At 38.5% G+C, this 19,095-nt stretch overlaps 1 protein-coding gene across 4 annotated transcripts in view; it reads right to left on the reverse strand.

Moving 5' to 3' along the window:
- Positions 1-17,862, reverse strand: part of ZNF385B (zinc finger protein 385B) — a 312,776-nt gene extending 294,914 nt beyond the window's left edge. For 3 of the 4 annotated variants that reach the window (XM_065880693.1, XM_065880692.1, XM_065880691.1), the window contains exon 1: positions 17,547-17,862. In XM_065880693.1, coding sequence (XP_065736765.1) covers positions 17,547-17,862 — 316 coding nt within the window. The remainder of the gene's footprint in view (positions 1-17,546) is intronic. The other variant, XM_065880694.1, reaches the window with a different exon arrangement.
- Positions 17,863-19,095: the final 1,233 nt, after the last annotated feature.

Below are 19,095 nucleotides of genomic sequence, written 5' to 3' on the forward strand. Positions count from 1 at the left end.
TTGGGACCCAGACTTGCAGTGGGGAGGAGTCCTAGGGGTGTTTGTGAGAACAATGGTCTTCCTATTTGCTGTACAAAGAAGAACGGAATAAGTGGCTCTAATGTTAGTTCGTAGCATATGATCACAAAGTCACGTTCCATGTGAAGAAGGAAAGTGCATTTATTCATTTGACAGTACAACATAACCTGGTGAACTTTTTCTTTAGCAACCAAAATAGTGCCCTGGTGGTTTGATGAAATTCTTGCAACTTCTAAAAGTAACTGATTATCTAGAGTCAGGAACTCCCCGGGAATAAAATTAACATCTCTTTATACCTTTTACATCATGCCCACATAAGAAAAGATAAACTTCCAGAATCTGCAGGCCAAGATCTCTGAGTTGCAAGGAAGGCTCACCAGAGGCAGCCTCTTGAAATGAAGTGGGCCAACGTGATGCAAATGCTATCATACTCAGCCCCTAAAAAAATACAATAACCAGACCACCCAGTTCCTCCAAACTCCTCATGTGATCAGGAGAAAAGCAAACATGTTTCGCAGCTTGCCTAAGAACCAGATCCAGAAAAACCGTAAGTGCCAAGGATGAACACCCATCCCGTGGTCAGTTGTAACACTGTACGAGGATGCCTAACTTGGAACAATGCCCAACAACCTCCTTGGCTGGGATGCGGCCGAGTATGAAAGTAGAACTCCTGTATGAAAAAAGGTGGTCAATCAGTGACAACACACTCATCCCACGGTGAGAATCTGAACTCAATAATGTTAAGTTTCTGTTGAGCCAGCTACTGAAAGCCTTTCTCCCTTAGATAAGCTTAAAATAGGTAACGCTTCTATTCTAAGACACCTATATTTTAAGTGTGCCTTTGATGATTCAAATCACTCAGCCACCCAAACACTTACCATGATTGTCTTTAATTTTTAAATCTTAAAATCTTAAATGTTTAAGAGCTAAAAACCAAGACTTGATGTAAAATAACATTTGTCTGTTAATAAATACGATACATGTAAAAGTTCATAGTCCAAAGTATTCTTAAAGCAAAAGACTATCTGCTCTTCACTAAAATAGGGCCAAGCACTCCTTTTAATTCTTTGTTTCAAACTCCTTTATATATCAATTCCTTAGAGCTCTGGGCTTATATAATCAACACCCTTCTTTAACGCTTTTACACCACATGTACAGAATACAGAGCTGTTCTATAAGGACTTTTTCAGGTGACCTTAGGGGTAGTTCTAGATTTCTGACACCATCCATAATGGCTAGGCTCTATCTCAAAGCATTTTGGGGGGCTGGAGTTATAACTTGAGGCTTCATCCTATTTCCATATTGCTGTATTCTCTCTCATTCATAAGGAATTTCAACCTCAATAAGCCCTGCAATATAAATCTCAGTTGAATTTACCTGGGGAGTACAGATAAGGGGCACTAACTCTATTCTTGTTTGGAAGAATAAAATTCGGATTTTGCAAAATGCTTAGAAACTTACAGTGATCAATACTGGATAAGACAAAGAGTTGGAAAAGTAGATATATATTCCTTCTACTGTGTCATCATTGGGTCTGAATTATTCCAAGAGGTAATTCCTGTGTTCTCTCAAAAGGATCTGGGATTATACCAAGGAAATCAAATGCTCTATTTTCAATGATCTCATTTGGTATATTTTGACCAAGACTTTTCCCCTCTGAGTCTTCTTAGAAAACTATAGGCAGTTATATGGGCTCTATCTAATAAATGAGCTACATAATAATTCTTCCATGAAAAGATTTTTATGGACTTATAAGAGGTCTAGGGAAATAAGTGCATTGTAAATAATCTAACCCACCTGCCTCCACACTGAAATGCTTTATCTACCTAGTGCACTTACTGGTAGAAACTGATACTCACTGATACATCGATGATTTGTTATACTTTCACCATGGTATTTATATTTTGCAAAAGATTTCTTGGTTAAATTTTAAGTGGCACACTGACTCAACAGAAATGAAGCAAAAGAAAGTATTTTAAACCATATGTTTCTACAGCAAAAGTAAAAGATATTATATTGATGAATGCTAGCCCTATCTCTGCATCTATCACACAAACTTAAGTTTGCATCATTAACCCTCTGTGTTTGTATTTAATATCTCTTAAAATGGACTATAATTTTTTCCAGACAAGGGGAAACATTAAGGTATTTAAGTTGTATGTTTAAGTCCTGAAAACTGGAGAAAAATCTCCCCTACCCTTTCCTCTCTCTCTCTCCCTCCCTTTCTCCCTCTCCCTCTCTCCTCTCTCTCTTTCTCTCTCCTTCTCCCTCTCCCCCTCTCCCTCTCTCCTCTCTCTCTTTCTCTCTCCTTTTCCCTCTCCCTCTCTCTCCCCTCTCTCTCCCTCTCTCCTCTCTCCTCTCTCTCTCTCCCTCTCTCTCTCTCCTCTCTCTCCTCTCTCTCTCTCTCTCCCCCTCCCTCCCTCCCTCCCTCTCTCCTCTACTTCTCTCCTCTCTCTCTCTCTCTCTCCCTCTGTCTCTCTCTCTCCCTCTCTCCTCTCTCTCTCTCTCTCTCCCTCTCCCTCTCTCTCACACATACACACACACAAACACCCTGATACCTCCCCTATATATTCTACCTAAGGCATAGAAGATGCTCAAAAAAAGTCTGTCAAATGAACATGTTCCTGCCCACACACATTCTAACCTCTTTGTATTTCTTTGCTTTCCATACTCTTTAATAAATTCCAGCAAATGTGGTGGGATTAGGAATAAGGCAAGTATCTTATTTTCAGTATACCTGTGGCACCATCTTGTGGTAGATCTACAGTGTTGCAGTTTCAAGCTTAATTTCCAAGTTCAAAAATGTCTGAGAAAATGCTTTTGAGGATACATTTTACATTTTAAATATATATGAGGTGCAGCGTAAGAAATCTGGCTTATGTATTTTAATAACCCACATACAGTTTTTAATAGTCTTAATACCTATCACAATGCCCTGACCCTAGAAGCTGTTTCTTGAATGTAGAATAGGAATGAGAATTAGAGAACATTAGAAAGGAAGGGGAAAAAACCAGCTGAAGATCCTGGAGGCATCAAAGAGAAGCACAGAATATGGCAGCAAAGAAAAGTACACAGTATAAAATGCTCCAGCTGACAACCCATTTTCAGATCTTGCTCTCCATTCCTACCTCCAAACCATTATGTCCACTTCCCGTTGCAAAACCCATCCTTACTTTCTCCCCTTTGTCCCCACAGTGTCCTCAACTTAAAATCTACTCAAATTCAGTTCAGAATCCCTAAGGCCAAATGAAAGATGCCACGTCTCACACCAAGACGCAGAGTCTATTTTTCTACCAGTTGAATTTGTCGTGGTCTTGTGACCAGCTCTGACCAAAAGAACACAGTGGCTGCAGCTTCTGCTCTTGCTGTCCAGCAATGCTGCTCTGTGACCCATGTGTGATTGAAGCCTATCTAACCTTGTCCAGCAGGAGAGTCTACTGGCGAGAATGACCCAGCCTGCAGCCAGCATCAACTGTTAGATGTTGTGTGCATGAGGCCACCTGAGACCACCCAACCCAGATGAGGTGCCAGCTGCCTGCAGCTGCGTGACTGACCTCCAGTGAGTCCCGGACGAGAACCACCTAGCTGACACCAGCCCCAATCTCTGACCCACAGAATCATGATTCAAATTTAAAAATGTAAAAAAAAAAATTCTAAAGGCTTCTGCCAACCTTCGCAAATTCTCTGGTCTTTCTAATCCTCTCACTCAGTTTCAGGCACGTCTCAGCTCTTTACACATGTCAAGCTTTTTCTCAATTTAAGATTTTAAACATTCCCTTTACTCCCTTTGAATCACTTTTCTCCACTCTCTTTGCTTGATTAACTCCTGTTTAATCTTAAAAGATTAACTTTAAATGAGATTAGAAATTTGGAATAAATTGAAGGTGGGAGAGAAAATGGGCATTTTAGTTAGTATACAAATGGAAAAAATCAAACACTGAAAATAAGGAAAAAATCCTGAATTCTTTTCATTTTTACTTTGTGAAGAATTTGTTGTAAAAATATTATGAGAGGTAATATATAGAGAGAGATGGATCTTAGATTTTGAATTTTTTTGTGTGGCCTTAGGAAAGGGCTCCAAATCTCTCTTACTCTTGGTGTCTTTATCTATGTGAGGATAGTCATACATATCCTGTTGAGTTTTGAGGCCTAAAGCCATTATGTCAATCTTTTCATGATAACCTCTATCTCCAGTGCACCTCAGATCAAGTGCAGATGTGTCTCTCTTGCCACAATTCAACAGAACCTCCATGCTCTCGGCCTGATCTCACATGTACCATCCATTGCCAAAGGCAGGATCACAGGTCACCCCCTAAGAGAGAATCCCTTGCCATTCTGAGAAAATATGGATCCTTAAAGCCCCAGAATAAAATCAATCCTCCCTCCTATAATCCTTGGGGCAGTTTGATTCTCCATGACAGATACATACCTTTCCTAAGGACACAAGGAGAACAAAATGTCAAGTTAACGTTTATTACTTTATCTGGTGATTTACCTGCTTCTGATTGGAAGGGGGAGAATCATGTATCACTGGATGAGATGTGGGGAAGTCCTCTGAACAGTAAAAGCCAGACTTACCACATAAACATGCTACAGCCAGAGAGAACTGAAGGCCCCGGTTTTCGGATTCAACTTGCACATCAGGTACATTCTCTGTGCAGAAGTAACCTATAAGCACACACCGGGCAAATTCTGTCCCTCCCAGCTGATGTCTATAGATGGGAGGCAATAACACCATGGTGAGGAATCAGGCTGCCATGTTCCAAATCCTAGCCTTGCCTCTTTCGGCTACTACCTAACCTCTTTATTCCTCATTCACATTGTCCATTATAATAATAATACCTTCCTCACAAATCTGCTGAGAGGCTTCAAATGAGATAACCTCCACAGCGCCATACCTGGCACAAGGTAAGGCCACATTGACTCACATAACCACAGCCTTTCAGTCTACCTTCACTGTTTTTATGATACTGTAGGAGGTGCAGAGTTGCTTAGAAAGCTCTCAGGAGGGGTGGGGATTGGTTGATGGGGCTGGGTGGCTATATCATTCTATTTCCATGACATCATCCCTCTTTTTCCATGGGTCAGTGGATGCCCCAGAGGAAGACAGGAGCATGAGGTCACCTTTCCCTTCCCTGACCATTTCCCAATTACAAATTTATTTAAAGTAAGAAGCTCCTGGGACTTCTCTGGTGGTGCAGTGGTTAAGAATCCACCTGCCAATGCAGGGGACACGGGCTCGAGCCCTGGTCCGGGAAGATCCCACATGCCGCGGAGCAACTAAGCTCGTGAGCCACAACTGCTGAGCCTGTGTGCTGCAACTACTGAAGCCCACGCGTCTAGAGCCTGTGCTCCATAACAAGAGAAGCCACCACGATGAGAAGCCCACACACCGCAATGAAGAGTAGCCCCCACTCGCTGCAACCAGAGAAAGCCCACGCACAGCAACGAAGACCCAATGCAGCCAAAAATAAATAAATAAAATTAATTAATTAAAAAAAAAAACCTTGATGCTAAAATAAATAAAGAAGCTCCTTTTCTGGGTATAAATCCTCCTCCGTTCGGTTAGTGTTGTCAAAGTGTGATTTTTGGACCAGGAGCTTCCACATCATCTGGGAACTTGTTAGAAATGCAACTTCTCAGGCTTCACCCCCTGGCCTACTGAATCAGAAACTATGAAAATGGAGCCCAGGACTTTGCATTTCAACCCACCCTCCAGGTGATTCTGATGCACGCCAAATTTTGAGAACCACTGGGTTAAATTATCAGTCATTAATGCATCCAATTTCTCTAAATTTCTTAAGCTCAGATCCATCTCAGAGAATGAGAATGGTGATTGGAATAGGGATGGTGGAGAAATATTATAGCGATGGGCACTCAGGATAAAGAATAGGTCTCAGCCTTTGACAGCAGAGGGCAGGATGAGGGTCACTAGCCACTCTAGAGAGAAAATGAATGTGGTCCATTTTGTCCGGGATTGGGAAGCTGTGTGTGGGTTATGGAAAATAATCTCTGTGCATTTGGGAGGTAACCTGGGCAAATAGTACCTAAGCTAGGATGTCTGGACTTGTTGGGGAGGCTTCTGGTTGATGAAAACCAGAGTAGGATATAAAGAGAACTCAGGAGAGCTCTGAATCACAGCTGTCGCTGATTTGTTTTTACATGTGTGTTTGAGCAGCTGTGTTTTTCCTATGCCTCTGATCCCATGGGACAAGGATGACTCTTCTCCCTCTTCCAGCTCCTTTCGTTATAGTTTGCCAAACGTTCCTCCTTTGCCCCCACTCATACTCATTCCAATAAGAATAAAGTATTTATAGTTTATCCCAACATGCATTTTTTACATTGCTGTCCCCTCTACCTGGAATGTTGTTTTTCCTTGAATAACTTGAAACTCATTTTTTAAAATTCACTGCAAATATCACCTCCTCTAGGAAGCCTTCTCTGATCTTCATAAAGTTGACCATCCCTTTCTCTGTGCCACATTTACTTTATATGTAGATCATCATTGTTCTTAGCATATCATTGTCATTCATTTATTTATATATCTGTCCTCTCTCGACACTTAAGAAAAGAGATTGTATTTTTCTAATCTCTGTAGACACTTGATAATTTTTAAAAAGCAAAACCCCAAAATTTGTGTTCATTATCATATCTGATAATGCTACCAGAATACAGGTGTTTTAGGTGATACCTTTATTATGAATTTTTAACTGAAATTTTTATTGAGATAATTATTCACATGCAGTTGTATGAAATAATACAGGGAGTTCCATTGAACACTTTGGCCATCTTCCACTGATGGTAACATTTTGTAAAATTATAGGATAGTATCACAACCAGGATGTCGGCATGGATACAATCTACCAATCCTATGCAGATTTCCCCAGTTTTACTTGTATTCATGTGCATATGTGTGTGTGTATGTGTGTGTTTGTCACCTGTGTGGGTCGTGAATCCACCACCACAGGATCCCTCATGTTGACCTTTTATAATCACACCCACTTCCCTCCTGACACCTGTTCCCAGCCTTAACCCCCAGGAACCACTAATCTGTCCTCCACTTCTAAAATTTTGTCATTTCAAAAATGTTGTACAAATGGACTCACAGTATGTAACTTTGTGGGATTGATTTTTTTCACTTAGCATAATTCTGTAGAGATTCATCCAAGTTGTTGCAAGAATCAATAGTTCATTCCTTTTTATTATGGAGTACTATTCCATGGTATGGATGTACCACATGTTAACAATTTACCCCCCAAAAATATGCAGGTCAAATCCTGGAACCTTTGAATATTACCTTATTTGGAAAAAGGATCTTTACAGATGTGATTGAGTTAAGAATTTTGAGATGAAGACATAATCTTGCATTATCCAGGGGTCCCTAAATCTAACTGTAAGTATCCTTATAAGAGAAAAGCAGAGGGAGGTTTGAAACAGACAGAAAAGAAGACACAGACACACAGAAGAGAAAGTGATGTGAAGACAGAGGCAGAGATTGAATTGATGCAGCCACCAGCCCAGGGATGCCCGGGCAGCCAGCAGAAGATGCAAGAGACAAGAAATGGATTCTCCCTATGTATTGCCCATGGAGGGAGTATGGCCCTGCAAATTTCAGACTTATAGACCCCAGAACTTAAAGAGGATGAATTTCTATTGTTTTAGGCTGCCAAGTTTGTGTTAATTTGTTATAGCAGCCTCAGAAAACTAATATAGAGTTGTTCATAGTTTTTGGCTATTACAAATAATGCTGCTATGAAATTCATATACAGGTTTTTGTGAGAACGTATATTTTCATTTCTCTGGAATACATTCCCAAGAGTACAATTTCTGGGTCGAATGGTGATTTCATGTTTTGTCTTACAAGAAACCTCTAAACTGTTTTCTAGAAGGGGCTGTACCATTTTACATTTCCATTAGTAATGTACGAGTGATCCATTTACTCTTCAGCCTTGTCACGTTTAGTGTTGTCACTATTTCTTCTTTTAGCCATTCTGACAGGTATATTGTAAAACCTCATTGTGGTTTTATTTTGCATTTCCCTGATGACTAATGATGCTGAACATATTTTCATGCACTTATTTCTCATCTGTACATTCTCTTCAGTGAAATTTTTCTTCCTATCTTTTGCCCATTTTCTAATTGGATTGTTTGTTTTTTTACTGTTGAGTTTTGATAGTTCTTTATGTACTCTAGATCCTTTGTTTGATATGTGGTTTGTACATATTTTCTACCATCTGTAGCTTATATTTTCATTCTTTTCCCATGGTATTTTACAAAGCAAAAGTTCTTAATTTTGAATGAAGTCTAATTTATCAGTTTTCCTTTTATGGATCATGTATTTGGTGTCAAGTCAGAACTCTTTGCCTAGCCCTAGGTCCCAGAGATTTTCTTCCATTTTTTCCCCTAAAAGTTTTATATTTTTATGTTTTACATTTAAATACATGATCCATTTTGGTTAATTTTTGTATATGGTATAAAATTTAGGTCAAAGTTTTTTTTTGGGGGGGAGGGTTGTTTTTATTTTTGCTATTGTTTTGTTTATAGATGTGTAATTGCCCCAGCACCATTTGTTGAAAAGACTATTTTTCTTTCACTGAATTGATTTTGAATTGTCAAGAGTCAATTGAGCATATTTGTGTGGATCTACAGTTCTGGATTCTGTAGTTTTTTCCATTGATCTATGCGTCTATACCGCCACAAAAAAACAAACAAAAAACAAAACCCTGGGCTTCCCTGGTGGTAAAGTGGTTGAGAGTCTGCCTGCCGATGGAGGGGCCGCGGGTTCGTGGCCCAGTCCAGGAAGATCCCACATACCGCGGAGCGGCTGGGCCCGTGAGCCATGGCCACTGAGCCTGCGCGTCCGGAGCCTGTGCTCCGCAACGGGAGAGGCCACAACAGTGAGAGGCCCGCGTACCGTAAAAAATAATAATAATAAAAATAAAGCAAATAAATAAATAAATAAATAAAATAAAAAACAAAACCCAGGGCTTCCCTGGTGGCGCAGTGGTTGAGAGTCCGCCTGCCAATGCAGGGGACACGGGTTCATGCCCCGGTCCAGGAAGATCCCACATGCCGCAGAGTGGCTGGGCCCTTGAGCCATGGCCGCTGAGCCTGCGCATCCGGAGCCTGTGCTCCGCAACGGGAGAGGCCGCAACAGTGAGAGGCCCGCATACCGCAAAAAAAAAAAAAAAAAAAAAAAAAAAACCAACAGCTTTGATTACTTCAGCTACATAGTAAGCCTTGATATTGGGTAGAGATTTTTCCTACTTTATTTCTTCTTTGTCAAGATTGTTTTAGCTGTAGGGCCTGTGTTTTTCTATATAATTTTAGATTAAGCTTGTCTATGTATACAATAAATCTTGCTAGGGTTTTGAAGGAATCTCATGAAACCTATAGATCAATTTAGGGAGAACTGACATTTTAACTATGCTGAGTTTTCCAATTCATGAATATGGTATATCTTTCTATTCATTTATGTCTTCTTTGATTTCTTTTCTTAACATTTTGTGATTTTCAGCATACAGATTCTGTACATGTTTTTTACAGTATGTATCTAAATATTTCATTTTTGAGGAGTGATTATAAATGACATTGTGCTTTTAAGTTTAAGTTTCCGTGTGTTCACTTTTAGTGATATATAAAGATATGCAACTGGTTTTTCTGAGTTCTCTATCCTGTAAAGTTTCATAGATTCTTTGGGATTTATATATGGACCATCATGTCATCTGCAAAGAAAGATTTTATTTCTTCCTTTACAATCTGTATGCCTTTTATTTATTTATTCTTGCCTTACTATGGTGCCTACAATTTCCAGCACTATGTCGAATAAAAGAGGTGAGAATGGACAAACTTACCTTGCTCTTGATCTCAGGGAAAAGCAGTCTTTCACCATTAAAAATGATGTTAGCTATAGACTGTTTTGTAGATGTTCTTTATTAAATTGAGGCAATTCCCCTCTATTTCTAACTTGCTGAGAGTTTTTATCAAAAATGAGTATTGGGTTTTCTCAAATGCTTTTATGGCAACAACTGATATGATCATATGATTTTCTTCTTTAGCTATTGACATGGTATTTTATATTTATTGGTTTTCAAATGTTGAACCAGTCTTGCAAATCTGGAATAAATCCCACTTGATCATGGTGTATAATTAGTTTTACACATTGGTGGATTCAGTTTGTTGATATTTTGTTGAGAATTTTTCAGTCTAAGTTCATGAGAGATATTAGTCTGTAGTTTTCTTTTTTTTATTTTTTATTTGTCTGCTTTTGGTATCAGGGTAACACTGACCTCATAAAATAAATTGGGAAGTGTTTCCTCCTCTTCTATTTTCTGAAAGAAATTGTGTAAAATTGATGTTCTTTAAATGCTTGGTACAGTTTTCCAGTAAAACCATGTAGATCTAGAAATTTCTTTTGGGGTGCTTTGTAATTATGAATTCAACTTATATGATCATTATAGATTGCCTTATCTTGGTTGCATTTGGTAGTTTATGGTTTCTGAAGAACTGGTTCATTTTTCTAAGTTATCAAATTTCTGAACATAAGTTTTTTATAGTATTTACTTATTTTATATGTATATATATATATATATATTTTTTTTTTTTTTGCGGTACACGGGCCTCTCACTGTTGTGGCCTCTCCCGTTGCGGAGCACAGGCTCCGGACGCGCAGGCTCAGCAGCCATGGCTCACAGGCCCAGCCGCTCCATGGCATGTGGGATCTTCCCGGACCGGGGCACAAACCTGTGTCCCCTGCATCGGCAGGCGGACTCTCAACCACTGCGCCACCAGGGAAGCCCTATTATATTTTTAATTGCTGCAAATTCTGTAGTAATATCATCTATTTCATCTGTGTCTTCTTTCTTTTTCATCTTTGTCAGTCTTACTAGAGGCTTGTAAATTTCATTGATCTTTTTCAAAGAGCCAATTTTCTATTTGTTTCCTCTGGTTCTCATTTCTCTGTTTCTCTTTTCTTGTCATCACATGGGTTACTTGAACATTTTTTAGGACTCCATCTTGATTTATTTATATTCTCTTTGATTGTATTGCTTTCTATAGTTTTCAGAGTGGTTTATATGGGTATTACAATATACATACTTATGGCAATCTACTGATATCATCATTTAGCTACTTCAAATGAAGTACAAAAACCTTACTTCCATTTAGGTCCCTTTAACTTCCACTTTTAATCATTATTATCTTGAGTATCATATGGTTAAATTTCATTTCAATCATCAAATATGTTTTATAAAACTTATGAGGAAAAGGATTGTGTGGGGATTAATTTTACGTATCAACTTGACTGGGTCACAGGATGCCCAGATATTTGGTCAAACACTATTCTGGGTGTTTCTCTGAGTTTGTTTTTGGATAAATTTCACATTTGTGTGTGTGTAGCTTTTATTCTGAAAGCAATGAGGAACACTGAAACATTTTGAACAAGAATTATATGAACAATCTTTCATGACAGAATGTACTTCCTTGCAGCACTGCACAGTCAGTGTTTACCAGGATGACAGGAAGATCACAGTCATGGTAATAAGGAGGGCCTAGGAGATGTGCTGGGAAAAGTTAACAAATGAGAAATTTTCATTACAAGAGTGTCCTTAGAATGAACATACACACACATATATGTATGCATATATAACTATATAAATTCCTATTGATCTGTTACATACTCTTATGAAAATGATTTAATAATGGTATATCTACACAGTTCCATCACGATTTCAAACCTTCAGTAAAATACACTACCCACAAATCTACAAAGTTGATAAGATTTTGGGGATCATTAAAGAAGCCCACATTTGCCTTAATATTAGGCAGAGAAAAGAGAACATAGGGAGCAGTAGAGAAAAAAAAATTCCCCAAATTCAAAAATAACACGGAATTAAAGTAAGATCTGTCCAATGGATTCTCTTTGGGAACTTACAGAAAGACCTAGAATTACAAATAAATGTGGAAGTGGTTCTCCAAACTTTGTTTTGTCTAAAAAATAAAGGAAAAGGTATTTCAAAATGTTGGAGAACTTAAACACAAGAAAATTGGGGCTATATAATATTTTTAAAGAATCAATTATGTTCAAATTAAGGCTGTACTGAACACAATTTTTAAAAATTTTTTATTGAAGTATAGTTGATTTACAGTATCATGTAAGTGTCAGGTATACAGCACAGCGATTCAGTTATGCATATAACTGAATCGCTGTGCTGTATACCTAAAACTTTTAGGTTGCTTTCATGTCTTGGCTATTGTAAACAATGCTTCAATGAATATTGAGGTGCAAGTATCTTTTCAAATTATGGTTTTCTCCGGATATATGCCCATGAGGAGGATTGCAGGATCATATGGTAGCCCTATTTTTAGTTTTTTTAAGGAACATCCATACTGTTTTCCAAGTGGCTGCACCAATTTACATCCCCATCAACAGTGTAGGAGGGTTCCTTTTTCTCCACACCCTCTCCAGCATTTATTATTTATAGACTTTTTGATGATGGCCATTCTGACTGGTGTGAGATGGTACCTTCATTGTAGTTTTGATTTGCATTTCTCTAATAATTAGAGATGTTAAGCATCTTTTCATGTGCCTGTTGGCCATCTGTATGTCTTGTTTGGAGAAATGTCTATTTAGGTCTTCTGCCCATTTTTTGATTGGGTTGTTTGTTTTTTTGATATTGAGCTGTATGAGCTGTTTATATATTTTGGAAATTAAGCCCATTGTTTGCAACCCATTCTGTAGGTTATCTCTTCATTTTGTTTACTATTTCCTTTGCTGTGCAAAAGCATTTAAGTTTAATTAGGTCCCATTTGTTTATTTTTATTTCCATTACTCTAGGAGACGGATTCAAAATGATATTGCTGCAATTTATGTTTAATTTCATATTTGAATCTATAAACTCAGTAAAACAAATTCCTCTCTCTAATATGGATGGGCCTCATCCAGTCAGTTGCAGGCCTGAATAGGACAAAAGACTGGCCTTCCCCTGAATAAGAGGGAATTCCTCCTGCCTAACTGCCTTCGACATGGGCTATCAATTTTTTCCTGCCTTCCAACTTAAACTGAAACATCAGCTTTTCCTGGGTCTCAAGCCTGCCAGTCTTTGGACTGAAACTACACCATCAGCTCCCCTGGGTCTCTAGCTTTCTGACTGCAGATCTTAGGACTTGTCAGTCTCCATGATCATATGAACCAATTCCTTTAATAAATATTCTTATTATATATGTATATATACACCACACACACACATATATATATATGTATGTATGTGTGTGTGTGTGTGTGTGTGTGTGTGTGTGTGTGTATATACATATTGCTTCTGTTTCTCTGGAGAACCCTTACTGATACAGTTTGTTCTATGATTCATTCTTTTATCATTTCCTCTCTATTTGAAAAGCTTCCTTTAGCCAATCTTTAAAAGTAAACTGCTAATGATAAATTCCTTTGTATCTTACAAAACTTCATCTGCGTGTGAAGGATCCCTATTTAAGCTATTTAAGCTCTCTTTGCTTCCCCTCTGCTTCTTCCTTCTGTAGCCCAGAGTGTTCTAAAATAGTTTTAGGTAAACTCTAAGAATCTTCCTGTTCTTCCATAAGGAACACACTAAATTCTAAATTTAGTGAAAGAACTACCAATGTTTGGGGGTCAATCACCTCTTATTCAGAAAAATGGCTCAAGTCTCAACCACCACCCTGTGGACACCACTCCTACCCTGGCAACCCCAAAACCACAATAAGACTGACAGAGAGGAGGGGAAGTTCCCTCTGAAATGAAGTTCTTGGAAGGTTATGTCTACTACCATATCTTTTCTCCTTTGGGGAGGAGATGTGCTACTATTTTTCTCCCTGTATTAATCTGCTAGGGCTATTGTAACAAAGTACCACAAACTGGGTGGCTTAACAATACAAATTTATCATCTCACAGTTCTGGAGGCTAGAAGTCCAAAATCAAGTTACTGTACGGTGGGTTCTTTCTGAGGGTTCTAAGGGAATGATCAGTTCCAGGGCTCTCTCCTCAGCTTGAAGACAATTATCTTCTCCCTGTGTTTTCATATCATCTTCCCTATGTGTGCATCTGTCTCTATGTCTAGATTTCCCCTTTTTATAAGGACACCAGTCATATTGGATTAGAGTCAACCCTAATGGCCTCATTTTAATTTAATTTCCTCTGTAAGACTTTATCTCCAAATAAGGTCACATTCTGAAGTACTGGGGATTAGGACTCTAATATATCTTTTTGTGGGGGAGGGGGGATAAGTCCCTAAAGCCAAGTGATGGGCAAAAAAGGGAGATAGGCATTTTGTTCCCTGATTAAGTACCTGCTTTGTCAGTGGACTTGCCAGCCTCCTCTGTGCTACCTGAGCAGGCAAGAGAAATGTGGCGAGAAGCCCCCTACCTCCACCTACTGCACCTCTACCTGCCTGGGCCCTAGCGGCTCTAGGTTTTCAAGAGGAATGTTAGTTGTCAGATGGATTCTGCACATGATCTCAAGCCCCAAGAGTTGGTACACAGATGAGAGAAGAGGAAGATGCAGCTAAATCTCAGGGACTCCCAATGTCTAAGGGACCATTTGAGGGGAGCTCTTCATCCATAAGGTCTGATAAGAGCATCTGTGACCCACAGAGACAACCAGAATAGTAATTACCTACCAAGAATAGCATTACAACTTTGTCAAAGCTGTAAAGTAAGGACACCTCCACCCCTCCATCCCTCCATGGTTTCCCACCACCTGGGCAGAAGGGCAGGCAGAGGGAGGGGTGGCGGGAGAGCCGACTGTGCCCCACCTTCCACTCTAAATGTCAGTCCATCTAACCAAATCTTAATTTGGCTATGAAATGGATGTTTTTATAAGTAGAACTGTCTTCTAAATCAGAGTCCCTCTGAATACACAAATGTGAAAAGTTATGGTCTGAGAAGGTGTTTAAGGGAGCTGCTACCCAGTAGGAAATAGATATTCGATTGATCAAAACTGAGGAAAGTGACTGGAAACAAATAAAACCATGTCAGGCTGACTCCTCATCGAGTTGAGACTCTAAACAGTAGATAATGTGCACACGCACACATAACAGGACTAAGGTATATTCCACTCTAGTTCCTGCTGTTTCGCTTAGCATGATCCCACAGGCAGTTTTACCTTTCATTAGGTATTCTTCAGAAATACAATTTTTAACGACTATGGTTTCTATCATTCATCTTATAAATGTACTATAACGTATTTAACTTTTCTCCTATTGGACATTCAGGATGCAGCTAATATTTTGGAATTATAAATCATGTCATAATCATCTTTGTACATACATCTATGTCCAATGTCTAGTTCAAAGAGGGAACATTGTTATACCTACTTTTTCTTTCAGATGGGAGGATTATGCTAACCAGTTTCAGAGGTTAAGTGACTTGCCTTCATCATATGTTAAACCCAAATCTTCTGAGAATGAATCACTGACTATATTATCAGCATATGAAAACTGTCCTTTGTGCCTAATATAAAACTTGAAAAGCTGTCTCATTTTCTTACCCATTTTCCTATATATTAATATATTGTGTTATATACTAGTTGATGAGCTGTGTTTTATTTATAGAATATATCCATAATATTCTGTGTATGTCTTAGCTAAATGTATTTATATCAGCTAGCTAATTTCATTAGTATGGGAGAAAAATGGAGAAATTCATGAATTGGAGCTTTACATGTCTGTTTTCAAAACCCATCAGAGAAAGGTAGTTTGCCATGATAAAAACCATTTGTGACCACAAATATATTACAGCATATTGGTTTGAATTTAACCTGAGTTTATTGCATGGTAGAAAAGAGCAGCAAAGTAGTGATGAAGAATTATGGCTTCACTATTAATTATATATGGTTGGAACCCTGATCTGCCATTTCCATGCTGTATGAAGCTGGACAAATTTTATCTCTGTGCCTCTGTTCCTAATCTGTAAATTAGGAATAATCTTAGTACCTACCTCAAGGTTCATGAGAAGATTAAACGAGAAAATTCCTATAAAGCTCTTAGGACCAAAATATGTCCCATAGAAAATGTTCAGTTAATGTTAGCTACTAACATTACCTCTTTTAGAAACCACAGGTTAACCTCAATTTAAACACAGATATTTGGATTCTAACAAATGTAATTCAAACCTTTACTCAGGGCTATTTGCTCTCTGATTTAGATATAAGATAGTCATCAGTTTTTACTCTAACACCAACTATATTTTTAATATGTAAATACACATACATTAATGCATTTGTGAATAACAAATGAATATATGATGATAACAATTATCATCATAACAAGTAAATACAAAACAGAAAAGTTATCTTTCTCTATTGTAATAAGTGTGTATCTTATACCCTATAAGTTCCTTTAAGTTCTTTCACAGCATGGTAAGTACTGACTGAGGAAAATAATTTAATAAAATTAAATTATGTACTGGGTAAAAAGTAATTAGGTTTAGCTTGAAAGAGAAAAATTATTAATTTACAGCAAACACATACAAGCCATTTTTACCGGAGCTTAATATGCATAATGGCATAACTTAACGAAATCAAAAACTATGCAACAGCACCAAGTGAAATTCCAACAAAGGGCTGCACCGCGTCGCCTCACTTCAAGTTGAAGGTTCATTACCAAAGCAAACACTTGCTAGAGAGGAATTTGGAGCTTTTCCTCATATTTAGGAGGAGGCTTATCCTGGCCTCCCAAGTAAACCTGCAGAGGAGGCCTACTTTTTGTAGAAATCTTCACCATGGAAAACAGTACATTTCACATTTTTCTTTAGTTGTGTCACAACTAACAGACCAAAGGCCAGCAATATGAAGGAGGCAGCATTGCCCAAGGATAAGATACAGAGTTTGCAAGACTGTTTAGAATTCAGGGCAGATGCAAGAATGAATCTCCAAGCTTCTGCCTCTATCCAGCCCACAGGAAAGGGTGAGAGGCATGAGGCAGGGAAAGTGCTTGCGGTGGTGCTGGAGCTCAGAGGTAAGCCTTGCTGGTTTTGGCAATGGCTGTTCCTATTGTTAGAACACCACCGGCACGCTGAATATAACACGTCTAGCGCACAAGATTAATGCTCCTTTCCTGCATCATGGATGTTATAAATAAAACTGGAGCTTTTTATATACCACCTAATTGTACACTACTCAACGGAAAGCAGAGCAAGAAAGCCAAAGAAAGCCTAATTCTGCAAAGAGGAGAAAAAAATTGATATCACTGATCCATTTTAAACACATTTCAAAATATAATAAGGACTGTTCACAAACTATAGAGATACAGAACTATGTCAATGGGCTGATATACACATTTTATGTTTATATATATTTGTGTCTAGTATAATATATATTAAAACAATAAAAAAATGTATCCTAAGAAGTAATAGACAGCTCTTGGATTTTACCTGTAGGGAAAAGAATATACATTGTGGTAGTAGTTTTAAGGGGAAAGATAAGCCTTGCTCTAAATCCTTCATTTTCTAGAACAGAAGCACGTCTCCCAGCAGGAAACGGGCCCCCAGGCCCTCCCACCTACCTGTGCTGGTGTAAGTGCTGGGGCTGGCCAGTGGTGGCCCGGAGCCCTGGGCTGGGGGCGGAGGCTGTCCATCACTCAGCTGCTTGACTCGTTTGCGGTGAGATTTGCCATTGTAATGGACTTGGGCCTGGGCTGCAGAGTTTAGCTGGATGTTGCACACCTCACAGAAGGAGAACAGAATTTTCTTTTTCTCTTTACTCAGCTGGTCCTCAGGTCTGTCGTTCTTTATTCCCTTATCTTCAAAGCCCCGTAGAAAAGTTGCCATATTCATAATTCCATCTTCAGGGTAGTTGTCAGGGCTTAAGGAATACTTCATACCTAAAAAAAAAGTACACATGCTTATGAAATATATGCCTTCTTATTTTCTACTATGATTATGATTAATTTCATGGTATGGTTTAAGTTAAAATCTCCTAGATACTCAGTGATCACGCTTGGAAAAAATTATCAAAAGCACTTAACTGAGCAAATACGATCTTTGAACATGTGTTTCCTCTGTCTGGAGCACTTTCCACTCTACCCTTGCCCCTCCTCCCATCACCTCTCAATTCTTTTGCCCTTTAAACTCCTGCTCACCCCTGAGATCTTAGCTGGAGCATTACCCTCTCCTGGAAACCTATCTGACCCTGGAGATAAGGCAGATCCCTGTTTACATGCTCACATCATGCTATGTGACCTCTCTTCAGAACACCTCTCACCATGTGCACGTCATATGTATTTGTACAATTATTTGATTTATGTCTGTTTCCCCAATAGACTGTGAGCTCTGTGGGGGCAGTAACCTCATTTCTGGGTATCCTTTGGGCCTAGAACTGCAAATTTTACATAATAGGCATTCAAATATCTATTGAAGGAAGGAATAAAGGATGCTACGAATCCATACTATGAAAAAGGGTATGTGTAGACATCAAAGTATACATAATACACACACATCTGCACACCTGCCAACAGATACATGCCCTAACTTGGGGAGGAGGTGAATAACAAAGACAAAAACACATTATGTCTGCAACTTACATTGGGTTGTATTCCAAAAGCCTCTTTATAAGTCAGCCAGTGGGAATTTGAACATATTTTCTTACAGATGTAGTGAAACAAACTGTTTTTAGCTGTCCAGATTAGCCCATAAACATCAATTTAATCTCTGATGAGGTTGAAATGCAGAACATCTGAAACACAAAATAATAGAAACACAATATATGGTAATCTAGTAATTGAAATAGAAAAAGAGTAAAACAGACTAAGATAAAATTTTGTTTACTTTTAAGTGCTGATTTTCATTTAGTTAGATAAGGGTATACTGATAAATTATAGCCTAAGTAAAGATTTTAAAGGAGCCTTTTCAGTACCTGAAGAATCTTGGGTAATGAAGATGGCCTTGGCTTTTTATTTTGCTCAGTTCCACTTTAACATATATAATTTTTTCATTTTAGTTAATACCAATGTTACTAGCATTTTTCTACTTATCAGTGTGATTATTACAATGTTTTCAGTTCTCAACTCGAATAAAGAAAAAGATACTCTCACAGAAGAAAAAGGAGAACAATAT

The sequence above is a fragment of the Phocoena phocoena genome, chromosome 7 (genome assembly GCF_963924675.1).
Source record: "Phocoena phocoena chromosome 7, mPhoPho1.1, whole genome shotgun sequence".
Classification (NCBI taxonomy): domain Eukaryota; kingdom Metazoa; phylum Chordata; class Mammalia; order Artiodactyla; family Phocoenidae; genus Phocoena; species Phocoena phocoena.